The sequence below is a fragment of the Schistocerca piceifrons genome, chromosome 4, assembly GCF_021461385.2.
Source record: "Schistocerca piceifrons isolate TAMUIC-IGC-003096 chromosome 4, iqSchPice1.1, whole genome shotgun sequence".
Taxonomy (NCBI): domain Eukaryota; kingdom Metazoa; phylum Arthropoda; class Insecta; order Orthoptera; family Acrididae; genus Schistocerca; species Schistocerca piceifrons.
The window spans coordinates 359,982,619-360,007,106 of record NC_060141.1 but is presented as its reverse complement, the minus strand read 5'-3'; the positions used below and the strand labels follow the sequence as shown (position 1 = coordinate 360,007,106).

The 24,488-nt window shown below is 42.6% G+C and overlaps 1 protein-coding gene across 4 annotated transcripts in view; it reads right to left on the bottom strand.

The window, feature by feature from the left end:
* The window catches only part of LOC124795211 (TP53-binding protein 1-like), a 288,269-nt gene that overhangs the window by 129,115 nt on the left and 134,666 nt on the right, over window positions 1–24,488 (bottom strand). For all 4 annotated transcript variants that reach the window (XM_047259124.1, XM_047259126.1, XM_047259125.1 and 1 more), the window contains one exon: window positions 7,775–7,882. In XM_047259124.1, coding sequence (XP_047115080.1) covers window positions 7,775–7,882 — 108 coding nt within the window. The remainder of the gene's footprint in view (window positions 1–7,774; window positions 7,883–24,488) is intronic.

Genomic DNA, 24,488 nt, shown 5'->3' with positions numbered 1-24,488 from the left:
AAACGATGTTACACTGCAGTGTAACATAGTTTGGCTTGAAATATTGTCTCTTAATTACAGTGTCACGTGCATTCAAACTGTTCATTACGTTTCTTGTTACATCACAATATATCTGAAGTACTTTCCAAATGATTTATGCTAATATTGGGAGAGAACTGGAAACCGTGATCTAGAGCCCATGACTGCACCTTGTGGATGGCTCCCTGTAGGCGCTGCCCAGCAACACCAGTACTGTTGGAGCAGTACGAAATGCAGAAGTCGTCTGCATACAGAGAAGGTGAGACAGACGGCCCTACAGCTGCTGCTAGACCATTAATGGCCACTAAAAATACAGATACACTCAATTTGGCTAAAAATCTGGAGTGGACCTTGGAGACCCCACTCGTATAATGTGGGAAGGATATGATGTCACCAGGTCGTGTCACACGCTTTTCATTAATCACAAAAGACTGCGACCAGGTGTTGGCATGAAAAGGCTGTTCGGATGATAGACTCGAGGGACACAAAATTATCAGTGGTAGGGCGACCCTGGCAGAAGCCGTCCTGACATGGAGCCAGTAGGCTACATGACTCCAGGACCCAACCCAACCACCGACATACCATACGTTCCAGCAGCTTACAAAGAACATTGGTGAGGATGATGAGCCTATAGCTATCCACATCAATCAAGTTTTTACTGGTTTAAGCACTGGAATCATAGTGCTCTCCTGCATTGCGATGGAAAGACGTCATTGCACCAGATCCGGTTGAAGAGGATGAGGAGATGTCGCTTGTACTCAGATGAAAGATGTTTAATCATCTGACTGTGGATCTGATCTGGCCCAGGAGCTGCGTCAGGGCAATGTGCAAGGGCACTGAGGAGCTCCCACTCTGTAAATGGGACATTATAGGATTCACTGTGGCGTGTCACGAATGAGAGGACTTTCCTTTCCGTCCACCATTTGAGGGTGCGAAATGATGGGAGGTAGTTCTACGATGCATAGGCTCGAGCATAGTGCTCAGAAAAGTGCTCAGCAATCGCATTCACATTGGTAGATAACATGCCTTTGATGTTAATGCAAGGGACACCTGTTGGGGTCTGGTACCCAAACAGATGTCTGATCTTCGTCCAGACTTGTGTAGGTGAAGTATGGCACCCAATGGTCAAGACTTCTCTCTCCCAACACTCCTGGTTCCGTCTTTTGATAAGCTGGTGAACGCAGGCACGGAGCTGCTTAAAGGCTATTAGGTGCTCCAGGGAAGGGTGCCGCTTATGCCACTTGTAGAGCTCGCCAACACTCGTTAATTGCCTCAGCGTCTCCTGGCGACCATCACGAGACCACCATTCAATGGGGGCACCATAAAAAGCGAGGGATCGCATTTTCCGCCACAGTAACGATTGCTGTAGTCACCTACTCAACCATCACATCAATGTTACCAGGTGAGGGAGAGTCAACGGTAACTCCAGAGGTGAAAATTTCCCAGTCTGTCTTGTTCAAAGCCCATCTGGACAGGCGTCCGTGGGCCTGATACCGGGGCAGTGACAGGAAGATGGGGAAGTGGTCAAGGTCGTCACGTGCTCTCCAGTGGATAGATGGGAGAAGTCCCGGAGTGCAAATTGATAAATCAATGGCCGGGAAAGTACTACGAGCCACACTAAAATGTGTGGCGGCCCCAGTATTTAAGAGGCAGAGGTCAAACTGAGACAGTAAAGTTTCAACATCTCTGCCTCGGCCAGTAAGCATGGTGCCACCCCACAAGGGGTTATGGGTGTTAAAATCTCCCAAAGCAGGAAAGGTTTAGGGAGTTGATCAATCAGTGCAGCTAATACATTCAGGGATAGTGCAACGTCTGGAGGAAGATAGACATTGCAGACAGTTATCTCCTGTGTCATCCTTATTCTGAGAGCCACAGCTTCAAGAAGGCCACAGTTTCACTACAGACTGAGTTTAGGACATAACGCAAACTCCACCTGACACTCAATTATAGTCGCTACAGTTCCTGTAATATCCCTTATAGCCGTGGAGGGCAGGGGTCCCCATTGCCGGGAGGTTTCCTGGAGGACAATGCAGAAAGCAGGTGTAAAGCTTAACAGTTGCTGTATTCCAGCCAGGAGATGGAAAAAACTGCTATGTTCCACTGGAGGAGGATGTCATCATGAGACTGGTAAGGCATGGAACATTCAATGAGGTATTTTTCGCCTCAAGGTCACCTGCTGCCACCGACTTATTGCTTGAGCAATCTATATCCATTGTGTCTGAGGATCCGCCAAGATCTAGGTCCTCAGCGGACGCCAGGATCTCCACCTTATCCCCAGACGCAGAACTTGTAGGTAGCGGTGGTATGGGTGCCACCGCAACTTCCTTGGTCTTCGGGGTCTTCTTTTTGCAATTTTCTCGCTGTTCCTTGGGTTTCTCTGGCTGGGAGGTCTTCACTGACTCAGTCTCCGGAACTGAGGATGAACGTGAAGCGCTACAACCAGCAGCTTTTGGGCACTTCAGCCACTGGTGGGTGTCATCTTTCCCATTAGCAGAAACCTGGGAAGGGACCCCTTCCTGGTGAGAGGAGCCAAAGAAGACTTACTCCAGCTGAGAAGTGGCGACTGGAGTCCCCGGTGGTTGGCGGGCGGGCGGGGGGGGGGGGGGGGGGGGGGGGGGGGGGGGGGGGGCGGCAGTGCACCCAAGATAGGTGGTGCGGGAGCAACAGTGGGGGAAGTGCCCCCCCACCATAAAGGGGGCAGGTTTAGCCTTCTGGCTCTGAGAGCCGACTGGAATTCGCGGAACTGATGGGGCCACAATTGTTCTCGTAGCGGCGGCGTTATGAGGTGGTCATAGCCACAAGACATTTTCTCTTAGCCTCAGTGTAGGTCAGTTGGTCTAGTGTCTTGAATTCCATGATGTTCCTCTTACTGTAAAATCCTGCAGTCTGGCGAGCAAGGTGAATGATGCTCTCCACGGTTGACACAGATGGGAGGCGGGGCACATGGAGTATTGGGATGTGATGGACGTCCGCAATCCCAACATGTGACGCTGGAAGTACAGCAAGAAGACATATGGTCGAACTTCCAGCATTTAAAGCACCACATTGGGGGAGGGATATATGGCTTGACATCACAGCAATAGACCATCACCTTGGCCTTCTCGGGTGTCACCCTCAAAGGCAAAGATGAAGGCACTGGTGGCAACCTGATTATCCCTCGGACCCTGATGGATGTGCTGGATTAAACACCTCACCGCTCTAAATTGGCGTGCAGCTCATCGTCACACTGCAAAAGGTCCCTGTGGAATATAATACCCTGGACCATATTTAAGCTCTTATGTGGTGTGATGGTAACAGAAACATCCCCCAACTTGTTACAAACGAGTAAAGTCCGTGACTGGGCAGAGGATGCTGTTTTTACCAAGAACGACCCAGATCGCATTTTTGAAAAGCCCTCCACCTCCCCAAACTTGTCCTCTAAATGCTCTACAAAAAACCGTGGCTTCATTGAAACAAGGAGTCCCCATCAGTTCTCGTACATACAAGGAATGGGGTGAATAAGGTTCGCTGCCATCCTTAGCCTGGTGTTCCTCCCATGGTGTGGCCAGGGAGGGGAATGATTTAGGGTCCTAATTTCTTGCATTGTACTGATACTTGGAACACTTAGAGACTTCTGGTGTTTGATCACTAGCAAGTGATGGTGTGGCACGCTTCACTGTGCGTCATCCGCCCTGATGCCACCCACTCTGACCAGGAACCCTCAACACGGGCGTCACCCAGCCGCAGCAAAAGCCACTTGGCAGGAAGGCCTTTGCCGAGAGTCGCGAAGCCCCAGCGTGACGAGCATCTACTCCTTGGCATATGTGGGGCGTTAATGGCACAGGTATCAGCAGAGTGGTCCCTGTGTTGTCAGGGGGCTACAACCAACAGGGTACATGGTGGCCCCACCACAACAAACTGGCTACCATGCTGGATATGAGGTGCAAAGAAATCCATGGTCATCGTCAAGAAGCGGCACGCATAGTGCATGGTGGAAAATGTACCCAGGAAGGTGTCCTAGCCCAAGAGATGGAGAATGAGCTGGACTGCAGTGCAACAACGAGAAAGTGGGCAAAAGATCTCAAGGCATGATGGACACGATGCACCATGTAAGGCACCCTTCCCCAATTGGCTTGCTCTTCATGTAAATTTTGAAAAATGGAGGTCAAACCCTACAGGGGACCATCACATAAAGGCCGAAACGTGAGAGACTCCTTCTAGTCGCCTCTTACAACAGGCAGGAATATCTCAGGCCTATTCTAATCCCCAGCTCCACAGGGGGGGCAATACTGTTTTTGCTAAGTCACTTTCAACAATGTTGTTTCGCAGTTTGTGATCTGTATGACAGCCTATTATCTACTGCGGCATTTTTTTAAATTTAATATTTTGGGAGCAATTTCTCCTTCTACGTAATTTATCAATGATTTATAAAAGAGTAATAAGCACAGTAGTAAAGGTCATACTGAGGGAAAACTTAAGAGAAATATTTTTCTTTTTTTTGTTTGAATGCGCAGTGCCTGTTCCTCTGAAAGAACAGACACCACGTAAATCCAGCAGCCATATGTACATTGAGTGGGCTCATTGGTGGTCAGCTGCAGTGGGACATTTTTGAGGAATCAGCGGCATAGAGCGAAAATGTGTACCAGACTAGAATTTGAACCCAGCATCTACTGCTTACTACGCAGGTGCAGTAACCGCTGCGCCATCCAGGGCACAGTGTTATCACAACTGCGTAGACTGTCTCGGTACACCTTATGGCTGATCCACGCTCCCATCGAGCACCACCTGTCTGACAGGGACTCGGTATAGGTGGTGCTCGATGGGAGTGTGGATCAGAAGTGAGGCATACCGAGATAGTCTGTGCAGTTGTGATAATGCAATGTCAACGATGGCACAGTGGTTACCGCACTTGAATAGTAAGCAAGAGATCCTAGATTTGAATCCCAGTGTGACACACATTCCCGTTTGTTGTCACTGATTCTGCAAAAATGTCCCACTGTAGCTGACCACAGTGATCCTCCAACTTACAAGTCATCCCCCCCCCCCCCCCCCCCCCCCCCCCCCCCGGATGGACGGATGGAAAGAAGACATTGTGTTCCAAATTTCTTATGGCTGGAGAACAAAAAATTGCAAAAAGTTCAATCACAATGCCTTTTTGTAGTGAACCATACAGAGAGATAACCAAATCTGTAGACTTCCAAAAATCTAAATAGCATCAAAACCCAGGTGGAATAAAAGAGCCCACATCAAGTTCTCTTTACAAAATTGCTGTGTAATAATCCACTTACCATGGTTCATAACATTGTCATTTCTTTGTTGTTTTGAATGTTGAAGACTATATTTGAATGAATACTTAACAGCGATTTTAGTCATTTATTCTCAGTACAATATAATGTTACGGTGTGTATTTTAGCTGATACGAAGAAATATTTATACTTTGTTCTCCGTTTTTCTCAGTACTGTGGTCTATATTCATCTCAAGAAAAAACCTTTACGTGCTGCCAATTTTGTAAGTGGCATTAGAGACATATAACAGCCACAAGGTTAAACTTGGTTCCAAGAGCTGCTATGAGATAGAATTATCATTGTATGAGTTCGTGCTGAAGATCTTTCAGCGAAGTTATCTTTGTCTCCAAGTAATGAAAGAAGACATAAAATTTATTTACTGTAGATGTCATGTATTGTTACATAAGGCAAGAATTAATTTGTGTGCTACAGGAAGCCTAGTTTTTTCTCCCTTTATTTTGTCCACTTCCCAGTGTAGTCCTGAACAGCGTGTGCTGCTAGTAGCCATTTTGTAAAAGAATGATGTGCAAATGTAGTGGCTTTAATACCTCAGAACCCAGCAGTTTTTGTAATATTCGTAATTTTCATACTAGGAAGATAATTTTGGAATACGTGTTTTGTGCGATTTATTGTAATTATGTTTAAATGTAAATGTGGTCACTGAACAAAGCTTTGCTTTAACTGATTTAGGCAAGCAAACATACTGTCATTTCATATCTGTTCTGAAGGTAGTCAATGAATGATTAGGATTGAATACTTGTCTCAATTCAAACATTATTTAACATGTACCCTTGCCTAATCTTTCACAACCATTTTAATATTAATTGTCAATTTTGTCAGAAAATAGCAGTTGGTGCAGAGAGAAACCATTTTAAGTGATCTTCAGTTTCAATTGCCATTAATAGTACAAAGCTGTAGAAAATAATCAGGGCAGATGTTCCGACACAATAATCATTTAAAGATATAGGTTATGTTGCTTTATTAGACAAAACTCATTTTTGGTTTTATTTATGGGATTATACCCCAGAAATTTTATGAAAACTGGGACACTCAAATGGCTTAGCTCCATTTAAATCTAACATGCCAAGGTCAAATATAACGAAGTGAAAAGTCAGATCCATTCCTATTTGTTTTATTTTATCTCATTTTAACGTTCTTTTAGTAATGCAATTTGTATTAAGAACATTGCTGCAAATGCAAACAACTGCAAGCATATGCATTACCAAATTCAATTAATACTATTTTATGTGATGAATACAAGCTTTTAGAATGAATACAGAGATTTTTTAGAGTCCTTATTGCACCATAGGACTCTGATATACAACAATGTGAAGGTTTCTTTGTGGAAGGAAGACAGTGTGGGGCACTTAGCATCTAAACATTGTGCATTTCAATAAAACAACATATTGTTAGCTTTGAGCAGCTGTGGTACTCTGAAATGTACATGGCATAACTAAAAGTTGCCTGACAATGGCTGAAAATAGATTCAGCCTTACTGTGATTTATTCACATATTATGAAGTTCTTGAACCTAACAAGATGATGTATGCTAGTAAAGATCAGTCTAATAGGGTATTTTTCTTTATTTTTGTATCTAAGTGTATTTGAAGTCAAAGTTTAGGGACTTCGATTTCATTAATAATATTCTTACAAGTGGAACAGGAGTGAAATACACATGTATGTTACGCTCATTGCTACTGCTATTGACACACAGTGTGACTCTAGAAACTGTACGTCATCACAGCAACCCTATATTATACACTCAAGTTTTGACGTTGTCAGGTCTATGATTTATGGCTGAAGCTTTAGGAGGGTGCCTGGTATTTGTGTGTGTGTGTGTGTGTGTGTGTGTGTGTGTGTGTGTGAGAGAACGAACACACCTGAAACTGTTTATGAGGTACTAAAGTTGTCCACACAAAGAAAATCTCAGAACAACAGAATTCAAAGAAGTATCTGGTTATTAATATTACATTACTTAGACATACAATTTAAAAATGTATCACATTATTATGACACTCTCTCAGCATTTATGTATAGCAAAAGTATATTTCTACATTTTTTATTTGCCTTTCAACTCACTACTTCTAATTGGTGGAAATCTGAACAGCCTATTGCTTCAGTTCCTGCATGTCTTTACAATCAAACAACACTACAGCACTGTGCTGCTGTGACTTGTGGAAAAATAACCTGATCTGTCATAGGCACAATGAAATGTAATTCCAGTTACGATTTCATGAAACATGAATGCATTGGTTGGCTCTACATATCAGTTTCAACCCCAATGAATATTTAACATGAAAAACAAAACTCAGACCCATCTCTCTTATATGCAGCACTAATCAAAGAAGGTAAACATGCTCTAACAATTCTCCTCATGCAGGGTGAAACTTCCACCATTCATTTCTTGTTATCCTTCTCTGAAAGAAGCAAAAAGAAATGTCTAGGTGGTATATGTTTAATTCAGTGAATTAGCAATCGTGTCCTTAGATTACCTGTGTGAGTTCATAAAAGATGACTTCTTTGGATGCTTCTCTGTAATGCAGAACTACTTGTGCATGAAGCAGTACATCTTTAGTCACCTCCACCACACGGTCAGTATTCTGAAATGAAATCAGTGTGTCCAGTTAGAGACAAAGGACATTGCATTATTAAATATACAACTTAAAACAAATGTAAACAGAGGCATAAAATGAAAGAACATACACTGAATCAAACTTTTTGACACCAAGATTACGGATATTAATGAACAGTTTTTTGATCTGCTACACTAGTAAAACCTTTCACAGAGAAGAAAAGATCATTCAGGGTTGCTTTTAATGAAAGACAGAAGGGATAGGTAGGGAGGGGCAAGAAGAGGAAATACTGCTAACTGCTTCAGCTGAAAGTTTTCCAAATGAAGTGAGAAGTGACAGACTTCAGCTGATACATTAAAGGTGCCTGCCTGTAGTAAGCAGATTTATAAAATATAAGTCCATAGGCTTCCACAGCCATCGTCATTTTGAAAAGAAAAAAAAAAAAAAACAATTTTGGGTATCACACCAGGTCATTATAAAACACTTAACCAACTAAACTGCTGGCATATCGATCGACTCTGCAGTGTTCCTCTTCAGATATGTCCCTGTCATACATATAGGGGGAAGACATTCACCGGTAGCCAGTAGTTAATTGCTTTGAAGGGGGCTGCTGCAAAGATTGTCAAAATGTCAGCAATTTACTTGCTTTAGTGTTTTATAATGACATGGTCTAATACTCAAATTTATTTTATTCAAGATTTCTGACAAATTTTAAAGCATCGGCTACAAGAACTGCAGTTGTCTTATTACCAACTGTCTACTTTTACATAGCCCAAACTGTGTTGTTTCAATGTGTACTCACAGGGGAGCTGAATATTATTCAGTTCATAAGATGGAGATGTCGCAAATATTACAAAAATGGAAACTTTTGAGCTTAAAACATAAGGAAGGCGGAGAAGGATGAGGAGGAGGAGCTGGAGGATGAGGAGGAGGAGGAGAATAAGAAGTCCCTGTTCCCACTCCACTTCCTTCTATTCCACAAGCACACTCACACACAGTCTTTCCACTTCCCTCCTTTTCCACCCACATCATCTAATCTTCCAACTGCACCTAGCTGCCTTACCCACTCTCCATCTAGTCCCTGTATGCTCCCATAAACATCACTTTACAGTCCCCAACCTGTACCTTGCTCTTCATCCCCATCCTCACTCCAGCTATCCCCACCACCAAGATTGCTTCTTAATCAAGCACAGTTGCTTGCAGTCTGGCCCCAGCAGCCAGAGACAGTGGTCGTGTTTGTGTGTGTGTGTGTGTGTGTGTGTGTGTGTGTGTGTGTGTGTGTGTGTGTGTGCGGTGTTTATTTTGAAAGCCTTCTGGCTGAAAGCTTATATGTTTAGTAGTCTTTTGTCATGTCTGTCTGCAAATCAACATCTCCCATGTACATTAAGTAGCACTCCTTCCTTTTCACAATACTGTCATTAGTCCATCCTGTATTTTCCATTATTTCAAATAAGAACCTTTACTTTTATGAGCTCATATTATTTTTAAATGTTACTAAAACCAAGGATTATAATTCTTTAAAACTCTCTACAACCAAGACTATGAGGCAGCATCACCTTTCCATAACACACACAGTTTCTACAGCGACAAACTATGAATAGACACAAATCACACTGAATTAATTCATACCTAAATTGTGAAAAAGTATTACAGATAACTGTAAATGTATCATAGCATGTGTGTGTGTATGAGGGGGTGCAGGGGTGGAGGGGATTCAATTACCCTTCAAGAAACAGGGAATGAATTGCTTTTTCTTCCAATCAATCACCAGGAATGCTTCAGTACTACAACAACCTACAGTACAGAGCTTCTAGAAAATGAGCATTTCTTTTGCTTGCTCTGTGTAGAACTGTATTCCTAAGTGTCAGGTCTATGGCCTTTCCTCTGTTGAATGATTTCAGTTGTTTTTCTATTCCATGGTCACTTATTTAGAAACCAGTCATTCTGATACATGTACAACAATTTAGAGGAGGAGCTAAAGTACAATTTTTCTGAGTGACACACGTTTGGAGAGGGAAAAAAAAATTCAGGTTTTGGCTTTTCTCTGTCATCCTCCACTTCAATGCAATTATGTTGACAGAGTGATTGTATAGATGGCTTCTATCTGTTTACTGATTGCACCTAAGACCTTTTTTTTTTTTTTTTTTTTTTTTTTTTTTTTTTTTTTTTTTTTTTTTAAGGATTTCTGTCAAGTTGATGGATAGAATTTTACTTTCAAATTTGCTGAACACTTTGAACTAATTTTGGCTTCGTTTTGTTTTTGTTTATTTGTGAAGCTTTGGTTATGTCTAAACTTGCAATGAAAACCTCTTTGTTTTCATAGCTGCTTTCTAACATGACTGTTGTACCACAATGGGTCTTCCCTGTCCCCACACAATATTGCTCAGCACATGCTTGTTTAAGTCATAATGTACAATACTCCTGAACTTTGTCCATTTAAGCTCAACACTATTAGTGCTGGAAATGAAAGTTTCATGTTGACTGCTCAGGTAATTTGAAGTTTGTTCCTTGTCGCTCTTGCTAACCACAATAATCTTCCTGTCTCTCTTTATATTCCTGTTTACAGCCATATTCATAGAAGCTGTAACAGCCTTTTATCATTTATTCCCTGATCCATGCTGAATGAGTCAAAAAATTTGGGTCTGTTGGTGACAAGATGATATATGTTATTTTAAAAACTTGGTTCTCTGATTAGCTTCTCAAGGAACTTTCAAATAAGTCATTTAGAACAATTTTACATGATTCTTATTTAAGATATCAGGTTTATACAGAGGGATTATTTACAATCTTAATCACCAAAACAGTAATTTTCTACTGTCTTCAGTCTTTCAATTCTGTTTTTTTCTGGTATTTTCTAAAGCTTTGATATATTTTATCTACAGCTCTTCGATCAAATAGTACTCTCCTCTTCTTACATGTCTCGTTTGTTAGAGAACCCTGTTTTGGATTATGACACACCGTATCTTGAACGTATAAATAACGTGCATTTCTAACACAAAACAGAGAAGATTTTGTTGAGCTAAATTTTCTCCCCAATCCTGTTGAATGGCAGAGTCATACACTTGGTGACATGCTTATACTATGCTCATAGAGAAACCCTGTCCTACATTTGCACTGCTCTTGGCGAGGCAAAAGATCAATTTAATTGTTATTGTAAAGCTTGAAAATGTTTGCTCTGAAATGACTGTCCAGGTGTTCTTTATGTTAAGTAGCAATCTGTCTTTCTTACAGTGCTGATAATCCTACCTGGAGTTTCCATCATAAAGATCTCACAAATTGATGGAATTCAATTTGGCATTACAGCCTCAACTACAGACTCACAGAATTGAGCCTTTTCCTCGTGCATTAAAAGGCACTTTCCTGACTGTTCTGGCTTAAATCAGGATTATGGGACTGGGAACAAGACTACTTGTAGGTTTTATCAACAGATAAGTCAATGGAGGAATAGTAAAGTAGGGCAGAGAGTGAGTTAATGTGAACAATTCAGTGATAGAATTGTTATCTTCAGAACCAAAGAGCAATGGACATTTCTAAAAAGGGCAATTGCAGAAGCTGGACAGACAAACACAGGTACAAAGAAGGCAATGGTCAAGAAACTTACGGTAACAGAAAGAATACTTCAACTGATTAATGAAAGAAGGAAGTAAAAATATGTTCTGGGAATGACAGGAACACAGCAATGTATGTCACTTAGAAATGAAAGAAATAGGAAGTGCATGAAACAAAAGGAAAACAGCTCCAGGAAAAATATGAAGAAAGCAAAAAAGTAATGGTCACTGGAAAAACTGATTCAGCGTACAGAAATGTCAAAACAAACTTCAACGAAATTAAAATCAGGTGCAACAACATTAAGAGTGCAATGAGACCTCTAGTGTTAAATAGAAAGGAGGAAGTGGAGAGCAGGATACAATGAAAGCCTCTACAATGTGGAGGACTCGTCTGATGATGTGACACAAAAAGAAATGAAAGATTTCTGATCAAATAAGGCAAAAGAGGAAGATAATATTCATCTGCAACTTTTAAAATCTTTGGATGGAGAGGCAACCAAATGACTATTCAATTTTACGTGTAGAACTTATGAGACTGGAGACAGACTGTCAGAAAAATATCTTGCACACAATCCTAAAACAACAAAAGGCAGATAAGTATGAGAATTATTATCCAATCAGCTAAAAAGCTCATGCATTCAGGTTGCATACAAAATAATATACAGAAGAATGAAATAGTAAACTAAGGATTTCATAAATGACAATTAGGTTCACTTTAGGAAGTATAGAGGCACGTGAGAGGCAGTTCTGACATCCTGCTTGGTAATGAAAGTTAGACTCAAGAAAAACCAAGCTATGTTCATAGCACATGTTGACTATGCTAACATTTCCTGATGACATTGCTATTCTTGACAAATGTGAGGAAGAACTGCAGGACCTGTTGAATGGAATGAACGGTCTAATGAGCACATACTATGAATCGATAGTAAACTGAAAAAAGACAAAAGTAATGAGGAGCAGAAGTTAGATACACCAAAATTGTTGATTACGATGTAGACAAATTGGACGAGTTATGCTACCTTGGAAGCAAAATAACATATGATGGACAAAGGAAGTAGGACATTCACAGCAGACTAGCTCAATTAAAGCTAGCATTCCTGATCATGAGAAATCTACTAGTATCAAACATTTGAGGAAAAATTTCTGAGAACATATGTTTGTGGCACAGCATTTTATGATGATGAATCATGAATTGTGGTAAAAGCAGGACATAATAGAATCAAAGCATTTGAGACGATGTGATACAGAAGGATACTGAATGCAAGTGCTATTCTGAGGTTGGCACAAATGAGTAATACGTGGTGGACCATATCAAACCGGTCAGAAGACTGATGATTTAAAAATAAAAATAAAAAATAAAGGTGTCAAAAGAAATTTTGCCAAAATTTAGAAGACATGTTTTACACTCTCCCTGATGTCGAAGCACTTCTGTTAACATAAAGTTTTTACTTTTCTTTAGTTCCTTAAGACTATCAAATTCCAATCAATCAATCAAATCGGCAATCGAGGACCCTGTAGATCATGAGCCGACCTCACAGTGCTCCTCCATAGACAGCGATCTTGTACACTTTGGATCCAGTTGTCACGGACTCCTAGTTGGCAGAGGTCTTTCTGTAGCTCATCCTTCCATCACTTCCTGGGTCTTCCAATTGAACAGTTACCATGAGGTCTTCCCAAAAGCATGGCTTTTGCCCAAGAGGTGTCTGGTCTCCTAGCTCCTCAAGGACTACCACCTTAATGTTGGTGGGGAGGTTTGCATGTCTCAGTGATCCACTGAGCTACACTGGTGGGAACTGTGCCCCTGGTTGGGTCACCCATGCCAGACAGGTCAGTTGGTGAGACTCCAGACAAAGAGTAGTCCCCTAAGGGGGCTCCCGCCTAGGGAGTATGTGGGTGGCAACCAAATGGGCCCTTAGCTAAGTCTGACATAACTTCCACTGACTTGTTTCAGGCTGCTTCTGTTTTCTTTCCTACTTACATTTTTGACCCCAACGGTATTAGTTTTTGAAGCCCTAGGGTGTCATTCATTTTTCTTTTCTATCTCCAATGAAGAGGGCAGGGAAGGCTCTAGAGGCGTGGTGAAGCCAGCTTTCCTATGGGCATAAACCCTGAAACGAAATCCTGCCCACTCAGGGCAGAAAAGTGGCAGTCCCACTACTGGGTTAACCCTGCACAGCACTTGTAACGTGGCCAGGGGACATATTTACACCCACAAAAAAAACTCACAAATGTGCCTCGGAATAGGATGGAACACCATAAGACGAAAACAGCTGGGACCTGGAGCTGTTCAGACAGTAGTCTCTGAACTAGAAGAGTATAAAATGGACATTACTGCATTACAGGAAACAAGATGGCTAGAGGAAGGGATACTGTGTGAGAAGAAATCAGTGTTCAAATTCCAAATACATTATATTTTCTGGGAATAAATTGCCATCATTTTGAATGTCTTAAAGCATTACTAATGATGCATTCTTCAACACTCCATGCTTTATAAATTGTTCCACTACATTCTCCAGAATTGCAGTGTCACAAGTGTGAAACAGAGATGCAAGAGTAGCACACACCAGTGGGTCATAGTCAAACTTTATGACTATTTTGTAGTTCTTGAATTTGGGTAGCAGTTAGTCCTTCTTCACTCCATTGATGAATTTCTTGATATGTCAAGCGATTGCCATTCCCCTACGCTTGACCGTTAATATCTCCAAACGTCTGATAGAACAAAACTTGAGACGAAAAATGTCAGACCTGGAATACTGGGAATAGTGAGGTCTTCCATCAATATCTCCTGTATCTTGGCACTCCTACAGATGAGGGGTTTCGTTCTTCTAATCATTATGGAGTCTGAAGGCTCACTTTACCCAAAGAGCATGAAGTATAACAGTCTATGATACTTTTTATTCCCAATGATCTCAAAATTTCACATTTATATTCATTGTAGATGGCTGCGTTGATTGAGTGGCTGGAAAATGTCGACATTCTAGACCAGTGGCTGGAGCAGTTTGAGCCAAGGACAACGACTATGATTTAGCTTTAAATGTAAACATTTTAGGTTAGGCTTTACCTTGACTGTTATTGATATTTAATGAAACAATAATTTTAGTATTACCAGTCACTATATATATATATATATATATATATATATATATATATATATATATATAGAGAGAGAGAGAGAGAGAGAGAGAGAGAGAGAGTGTGGTGAGTGGCAACTATCCTTTTCATAATATTGTCATTACTGCATTCTGGATTTTCTATATTCAATCTGTGTCTTTAGAGTCTACAATTATTTGGAAAGTGGTTAAGGCGAACATATTTTCTATAATTTCTTTATTGTTCAATAAAACACAGATAATAAAATTAAAAGGAGACTGAATGGCTGGCTAGTACTTGCTTTAAAGAGGTGAATTTCAGTACAGCCAACACATTTTTAAGTAGAAGGGTGGAGGGGCAGATCATCCAGACCGCAAGTTGAGAGGGACCCACAGTTTGTGACATAGTTCCTCCTTGCTCTCACACAGATACACTATATGATCAAAAGTAGCCGGACACCTGGATGAAAATGACTTACAAGTTTGTGGTGCCCTCCATTGGTAATGCTGCAATTCATTACGGTGTTGGTCCACCCTTAGCCTTGATGACAGCTTCCGCTCTCACAGGCATACGTTAAATCAGGTGCTGGAAGGTTTCTTGGGGAATCGCAGGCCATTCTTCATGGTGTGCTGCGCTAAGTAGAGGTATCAATATCGGTTGGTGAGGCCCGGCATGAAGTCTGTGTTCCGAAACATCCCAAAGGTGTTCTATAGGATTCAGGTAAGGACTCCGTGCAGGTCAGTGCATTACAGGGATGTTATTGTCATGTAACCATTTCACCACAGGACGTGCATTATGTATGGTGCTCGATCGTGTTGAAAGATGCAATCGCCATCCCTGAATTGCTCTTCAACAGTGGAAAGTAAGAGATGCTTAAAACATCAATGTAGGCCTGTGTTGTGATAATGCCACACAAAACAAGGGGTGCAAGCCCCTACATAAAAAACATGACCACACCGTAACACCACCACCTCTGAATTTTACTCACTGTTGGCACTACACACGCTGGCAGATCACGTTCACTGGGCATTCGCCATACCCACACCCTGTCATCAGATCGCCACAATGTGTACCATCATTCACCACTCCACACAACATTTTTCCATTGTTCAATCATCCAACGTTTATGCTCCTTACACCAAGTGGGGAGTTGTCTGGCGTGATGTGTGGCTTATAAGCAGCCGCTCCATCATGAAATCAAGGTTTTCTCACCTCCTGCCTAACTGTCATAGTACTTGCAGTGGATCCTGATGCAGTTTGGAATTCCTGTGTGATGGTCTGGATAGATGTCTGCCTCCTCAACTGTTGGCAGTATCTGTCCATCAACAGACGAGGTTGGCCTGAAAGCTTTTGTGCTGTATGTGTCCCTTGATGTTTCCACTTCACTATCACATCAGAAACAGTGGACTTAGGGATGTTTAGGAGTGTGGAGATCTTGCATACAGACATATGGCACACGTGACACTCAATCACCTGACCACGTTAGAAGCCCATGAGATTTGCGAAGCACCCCATTCTGCTCTCTCACGATGTCTAATGACTACTGAGGTCGCTGATATGTAGTACCTGGCAGTAGGTGGCAGCACAATGCACCTAATATGAAAAACGTATGTTTGTGGGGCTGTTCGGATACTTTTGATCACATAGTGTAAGTCCCTCCCAAACTGGGCTCTGAGTAACCATCCAAAACCTATCCTCCTTTCCCCCCTGAGGAAGGAATTAACAGTTCTGGAAACTACGAATAGTTTGCCTTTACTTCTAAATGATTCTATTGGCAATACTGAAAAATCTCCTGAAGGTAATGACTGGTAAGTCATTCTGTTTCCTGTTAATTTCACAGTTTTCTTGAATGAATTAATCCATTTTCTATGTATTTTTTCCTGGAAGACTGTTTTATGGACAAACATGGTGTTGTTTTTGGCAAATTCTATCAACATGTGCACCATATCAAAGGAAACCCATTCAACACTCCTGATGCCTAAACAGCAGGGAAGAGCACACCAAATACAGACATACATGGGCACTTACCCTGACTTACAGTGCTACCCTGAAGATCAGCTGACAGCTGATCCATTTCACCTACCTTTTCCGCTACCAGTTTGGAGATACCTTTGATAAGTGCCTATAAGGAAGGTTTGCTAAGTCTGGTAAGTTTCTATGAAAGAATGTAACATTTCTGTTGTACATCCAAGGTTAGTAAGACTGATTACTCCAACGATCGTATAAAGAATTTCAGCAACATACAGCTTCTAAAATGGTCACTGTGTCAAGCATCACTGAAAATGGAGAAAATAAAGGTTTTGTGCTGCTATTAAACAAATTCATCTGAAGGGTTGAACTGCTGCAAAATCAAAACAGAATTGGATTAACTTCACACGGACTCCACACTATCACTAAAGACCATTTACTTTTGGATCAATGAATTTAAACGTAGTCGGACAAGCACTGATGTCTAAGTGCACTCTGGCCGTCAAACTGAAGTCATCACAAAGGAAAGCATTGACGTAATCCATGATATGATAATACAAGACCGCCAAACAAATAAAAATTAATGAGATTGCTGAGACTGTAGGCATCTCAACTGAGTGTACGTATAATGCTCTGCACTGAGAACTGGCTATGAATAAACTGTGTGCAAGTTGTGTGCCGTGATAGTTCACAATCAACCAACAGTGCATCTGGCACAACATTTCAGCACAATTTATGGCAATGTTTCAGCACAATTTATGACAATGTTTAATTACAATCCATAGGACTTTTTGGGCAGATTTGTGACTGTTAATGAAACCTGGATCCATCATTACACAACCAAGTGAAAACAATAGTGAAAACACTGGACAAAGGCTGGTGAAAGAGCACCGAAGAAGGCAAAGACCATTTTGTCACCTTATAAGGTGATGGCCATTGTTTTTGGGGGTTCCCAAGGAATATTCATCATAGATTACTTGGGAAAAGGGAGAACCCTACCTAGACTCTCTTATGCTTCACTGTTGGATTGTTTGAAACTTGTGTTGGCTGAAAAAAGAGCATAATTGGCACACAAAATAGTGCTCTTTCACTGGGATAATGCACCATCCCACACATCAGTGATAACAATGATGAAAGTCCATGAACTGATTCCTCACAGGCCCTGTTCACCAGATATAGCCTCAGCTGAATCTGTTCTCTAACTTGAAACTTTGGCTTGCTGGGAAAAAATTTCATCAAATTAGGAAATGATAGTTACAGTCAATTAGTATTTTGCAGAGTCTGACAAAACCTATTTTTCTGATAGGATGAAAAATCTGGAGGACAGCTGGACCAATTGTATATCCCTCAAAGGGGACTATGTCAGGAAGAAAGAGGAAGTGCGCACAAAACATTTTTTCCTTGCTTTTTTTTACCAGGCTTGTATCAAACCACCCCTGTACTTTTACCAGAATACATTCAAAAGAATTGTATTAAGCAAAAAAGTACGGTAATGTTTCACGCCCAGAATTACAGCAATAGCTTATTTATTTATTTTTCCTTATTCCCAATGAACTGACAATTCTTTTATGTCCTGAGGTCACAAAAGTCATGGGATAGCAATATGCACATATACAGATGGTGGTAGTATCATGTACACCAGGTATAAAAGAGCAGTGCAATGACAGAGCTGTCATTTGTACTCAAGTGATTCGTGTGGAAAGGTTTCTGACATGATTATGACCACACAACAGGGACTAACATACTCTGAACACGGAACAATAGTTAGAGCTAGATTCCATTTTGGAAATCGTTAGGGAATTCAATACTCTACGACTCACAGTAACAAGAGTATGGGAAGAATACCAAATTTCAGGCATTATCTCTCACCACAGACAATGCAGTGGTTAAGGCCTTCTCTTAACAACCAGGAGCAGTGGCGTTTGTGTAGAATTGTCAGTGCTAACAGACAAGCAACACTGTGTGAAATAAACATAGAAATCAATGTAGGACATACAACGAATGTATCCGTCAGGACTGTGTGACAAGATTTGGCATTAATGGAAGATGGCAGCAGAGAACCAATGTGAATGTCTTTGCTAACAGTACCACATCGCCTGCAATGCCTCTCCTGGACTCATGACTATATTCGTTGGACCCTAGATGAGTGGAAAACTGTGGCCTTGTCAGGCGAGCCCCGATTTCAGTTCGTAAGAGCTAATGGTAGGGTTTGAGAGTGGTGCAGACCCCATAAAGCCATGGAACCAAATTGTCAACAAGGCACTATGCAAGTTGGTTGGTCGTGGCTCCATAATGGTGTGGGTGGTGTTTACACGGAATGGACTGGCTCCTCTGGTCTGACTGAACCAATCACTAACTGGGCTGCCATAAGTTTCTTCAAGTGAAATTCCCTGATATTTCGCTGATTTCCAGATAAGTTTTAGCATTTTTCCCTGACAAATTTTGAGATCTCAAGGGTAAGTAAAGACATAAGTCGACAAAAAAATGTAAGGACTTCCATCTCTCTCCCTGTTTTGTTTTGTTTTGTTTTAGGGCACAAAAACAACTAGGGTCATAGAAGCCCATGTAAAAACTGTGAAACACAAAGACAAAAAGAGAAGTTAAAAATGACTACATGTCAATCCCCAATGACAGAAGAAAAGACAGTTAATAGCTGGGACATGGAGAAATGTCTTTGAAATTCGCAACAGAGAAATTGAGGTCCAGGACTAAAAATTAAATAGCCTTCGCCATATTGCTATGACAGATAAAAAGTAAAATGCGGTCGACAGCCAGCATGTCGTTCGCTAAAACAGGCAATAACTCAGACGGCAAACCCAAAAGGGAACTTAAACAGTCAAAAAAAGGGCATCTGTCATGAAATGGCAGACAGTTAAAAGTTGGGCGCAATGTGCACAAAGTGGTGGGGGAGCGCCACTTAACAAATGGCGATGGCAAAAAAGGCAGTGCCCAATACGCAACCTACTTAAAATGACCTCCTCATAGTGGGAGGGCCGAGAGGTGGTTATCCAAGATGCTGGGAGAGGCTTAATAAATGGGAGCTTATTCTCCTGAATGGAGGGCCAGTCGCGATGCCAAAATGACACCACCTCCTGACAGACAGCAACACAGAGATTATCAGAGGGAATGTAAGAACTAGTGGGCTGAGGCATGATGACTGCAGCCTTGGCAGCAGTGTCAGCAGCCTCATTTCCTGTCAGACCAACATTATCAGGAACCCACATAAACTTCACAGTGACTCCACAAAGAGTGAACAATTGAAAGCTTTCCTGGACCATTGTACTAAGGGATGGTTAGTGTACACTACACAGAGGCTTTGAAAGGCACAGAGAGAGTCTGAGCAGATGTCACAACTGAAAAGACTGTGTCGCCGCATGTACTCTGTGGTATGATACAGGGCGAAGAGCTCTGCTGCAAACACTGAGCAGTGTGCTGGAAGCCAATACCAAAAAATGTTGGCACCGACGACGAAGGCACACCCGACACCACGGTCAGTCCAAGAGCCATCAGTGTACATTAAAGGCACTATCACGAAATTCCATGCAAAGGTCGTGAAACTCAAGGCTGGTGTAAGTGTCCTTAGGAAGCTAGGAAGCGAATGAAGGCCAAGGTGAACACAGGCCGTCACACAAAGCTACGGTGGTGAAGGGTTCACAGCTTCACACCCACCAGGAAAGCTGCAGGCAGTGTAAAGTTGATCTGCTGGAGCAAAGGCTGAAAGCAAACTCTACCAGGTAACAAAGAAGAAGGAGGCGCCCTGTACTGGCGACGAAAGGAGTCATCGAAGGAGGAGGCATAGGATGGATGGCCACGCATGGCTGACAAAAGGCACGCGCATCTGCTGAGGAGAAAGTCACGGCAAAAGGACAGCGGTAGTTCGGCAGCTTCTGCATACAGACACTCAACTGGGTCAGTATAAAAGGCGCCAGTGGCCAAATGCATGCCGCGATGGTGGATAGTATTGAGGCAACGCAAGAGGGACAGATGTGCAGATGCATAAAAAAAGCACTCTAGTTTCGAACGGACAAGGAACTGGTACAAACGGAGGTGGGTGGGTCAATCTGCACCCCAGGAAGCACCATTGACCACACGTAGGACATTGAGGGACCCTGTACAGTGGCTGCTAGGTAAGGCATGTGAGAGGACCAAGAGTGTTTCCTATTGAGCAGGAGCCTCAGAAATTTAATAGTTTCAATGAATGGAAGAGCAAAAGGCCCAAGATGTAAAGATGGTGGAAGAAACCAACTGCACTGCCAGAAATTCATACAAACGGTTCTGTCAGTGGAAAAAGGAAAACCACTGTTGATGCTCTATGAGTAAAGACCTTCTAGATATCGCTGAAAATGCCGTTCAATGAGACAGGTCTGTGAAGAACTGCAATAGATGGCAAAAGTGTCAACAAAAAGACAGCCAGAGATGCCCGGCAGGAGACACACCTTTATAGGGTTAATGGCAATAGCAAAGAGGATGACAATCAAAATGGAATCCTGACACACACCATTTTCCTAGTTAAAGGTGTCCAACAAGGCTGAACCCAGACGTACCTTGAACATTCTATCTTTTAAAAATTCCTCATGGAAATGGGGCAGGCGACCATGGAAGCCTCATGTTGTAAGCGGATTGTCTTATCGCTGGCTTGGATGCGGAGTATCTTTGTGGACAGCGCGTTTGCAGAGTCGAGCACGGAACACAGAGCTGTTATGTTGTGTTGTGGGTAGGTCCGCATGTGAGATGCATTATTATTATTATTATTATTATTATTATTATTATTATTATTATGGAAGTTCAAGTGTTGCTACATGAAGTGATGAAATATGGAAGTGGATTCAGAGGAATGTGTATAAAGATGTAATTAAAAATGAGCACTGCTGCCGGTAACTTATTTAGTGTATCTGCTCGTTGTGTGTTGTACCGTACATCAACCACCCATGCTGTGTTTGGCCTCCTGGAATGAACTAATGTGAATCAGTAAAAATAGTTACCACAAAGGAGTGCAATCAAGTGCCAGTGTCTTGTAGCGAGTGTGAGAACGTGCGTTCGGTCATCGCGCCATCAACAATCCGACGCGCTGTGACAGTTATGTGCATGCTCATACAAGTGAGAATTGAGAACAGAAAATTTAACTTTTTGAACAGTGTTATATTATTACTAGTGACAAGGAGGACTGGTGCCAGATATCTGTGTATGCGTGACGAGCCTAAGAACATTTGTTCGATCATTCAGCCTCTGCATCTTCAACAATCACCCGCGTCGTGTCAGTTACGCGTACGCTCATCCAAGTGATACTGTGGACAGATAATCATCAATATGTTAATGGGCATAAACACTTATGGCTTCGAGCGTGAACAGTGCAACCTGCTATTTTCTTATCGTCTCAGAATATAGATGATCATACCAGACGTAGGACAGTGTTGTGCTTAATGTTGAGTGGCTCCCTTAAATCCACTTGCGTATTTAGATACATAATTTCAGGCAAGCCAGCAGCATTATGGTCAGAACAATACAACTGCCGTGGGAGTATCAGGTACGTGGTGTGGACAGGGCACATGGTCAAGAAGCGGCAAGTGAGCGACAACCAGTTTAAGGAACCATCCCCACCATTTGTATCCCCAGGTGTGTTACAATGTGTAGAGAGTACGGATGATACCAGTCCTCCAGCAGGTGTCATAGGCTTTCTCCAAATAGAAAAACACAGCTGCAGTCTGTGATTTCTGTAGAAAACCGTTCATGACACAGATGGACAAAGTGATAAGATGGTCAACTGCATAATGGCGCGCTCAAAATCCACACTGTGAGTGGTCAGTAAATTGCGAGACTCGGGTCACCATACCAGCCGGGCATTAATCATACATTCCATCACCTTGCAAACACAGCTGCTGAGAGAAATGGGGCAGTAGCTAGAACTGAGGTGTTTGTCCTTACTGGGCTTAGGTATGGGTATGACAGTCGTGTGTATTAAGCAGAAAGAGCTTGCCTGCAAAAGAAAGGTGCTGCAACAGCGGAATGTGAACAGCATCTGGCCCTGGGATGGAGAATGGGGATGAAGTGAGAGCATAATCTAGCTCCCTCGTAGTAAAGGTGGCATTGTAACACTCACAATTCTGAGAAGAGAAAGGTATCACCCGAGCCTCCTCCATTCGTTTCCAATGGAGAAAGGCACGGTGATAGTGGGAGGAGCTTAAAATTTCCCCAAAATGGTGGCCCAAGGTGTTGGCGATACCAATAGGGTTCATGATGACATCGTCTGCTACTGTCAGGCCAAAAATTGAGGAATGGATCTTGGTCCCAGAGAGACGTCGGAGGTTGGTCCAAGCAATGGAAGAGGGGGTGGAACTGTTAAAAAGAAATAGCTTATGAAAACCGGCTAGCTTTTTGGTTATCCTGAAGAATGCAATGACACTGTGCATGCATCTGTTTATAACAAATGCAGTTTGCCATCATGGGATGATGGTTAAAAATGCAGAGAGCCCATCTCCATGTGCAAATTGAGTCACGGCAAGACTCAGTGCACCAAGGGACCCGGACATGGCATGATAAGGAGGAAGTGTGAGGAATGGAACATTCGTAAGCTATTCCACCTGCTCATCACAACTGGAGAAATCGTGTTTGTCAAAGGTCACCAGTAAGCTGCCATTTGGGTGTGCATGGGAGGTGGGGCATGAGCCAGCAAATGAACAGCACACAGGAAATGGTCACTCGATTAGGCGTCAGAAAGAATGGACCATGTGAGGTGATGGGCGGTGCAGAAGGATAGGTCCAAATGGGAATAGGTGTGTGAGGAGTCTGAAAGAAATGTTGGTGCTCCTGTGTTAAGGCAGAAAAGGTTACGTTGATTAAGAAGTCTGCCAAGAGCACGCCTCTCGGACAGGTTCGGGAAGAACCCCATATGGGATGGAGCACATTAAAGTCACCAAGCAGCAGAAATGGGTGAGGTAGCTGCCCAATAAGCTGGAGGAAGTCGGCCCTGGTGATACTGAATGACGGAGGTATGTAAATGATACAAAGGGAAAAGGTCAAGCAAGGACAGAAACAGCAAACTGCAACAGCTTGAAGACAGGAGTCAGGGAAATGAGTTGACTATGAATGTCATCCCGTATGAGCAGCAAGACTCCCCCATGACATAGAATGCCAACAGCTCAAATCGGTTGTGAGGACACAACTTTGTTTCCTAAAGGCAGAGGAAAAGTAGACGCTGTGATTCTAAATGCAGCTGTAAATCCTCTTTACTGGACTGAAGGCTGTGAACGTTCCACTGGAGGAGAGCCACGATGAAGGGGTGTCACGCTGGCGGCTGCCAAGTGCCGGCCTGCGAAGACTCTGCTGCTACAGGGCACAGAGGCAGGAGGATCCTGCCTCATTAGGTCCACAGAGGTTTGGCTTTCTTCTGCTGTCGGCCTGCAGAGTCTAATGCAGAAAAATGGTTAGTGGCATGCACTGGCGACACAGAGGCCGGGCGGGAGAAGAGGATCTTTGAATCGGTGACGGAGAAGACCGTTTGCCTTCACTGGACTTCTTCAATCCTTTCCAGTTAGCACAGGAAGACTCAGGTGTTGGTTGGATTCCTTCTGTCCTTTCCAGCCTGCCAGTTGTGTAGTTGGTGACTTTGCCCCACGAGGCAAGAGTCTGATGGCTTGTTGCACAGCTGAACGAGGGGACTGTGGTGCTACCATGACAACAGGCAATTTTACAACCTCAGAACTGAATTTGAGGTTCTATGTCTGCGTGGCAATGTCCTTCATGGTGCGAGATGCAGCAAGAACAGTACTATAGTGCCAGATGGTAGAACACAACATTTGCGGCTAGCCAATAACTTGCGAGTGACCAGGCAAGGAACTTTTTCCTTTATCCGGATCTCCCGGACAGCCTGCTCATCAAGATACATGGACAATCTCGAGAGGAGGTGGCACTGTCACCACTGCAGTTGATACAGCAGGGACAAGGAGACAGACAATTGCCCTGGTGTGCATCTTCACCACAGGTTACACATTTGGCTAGGTGTTGACAGGACATTTGAGTGTGGTTGAAAC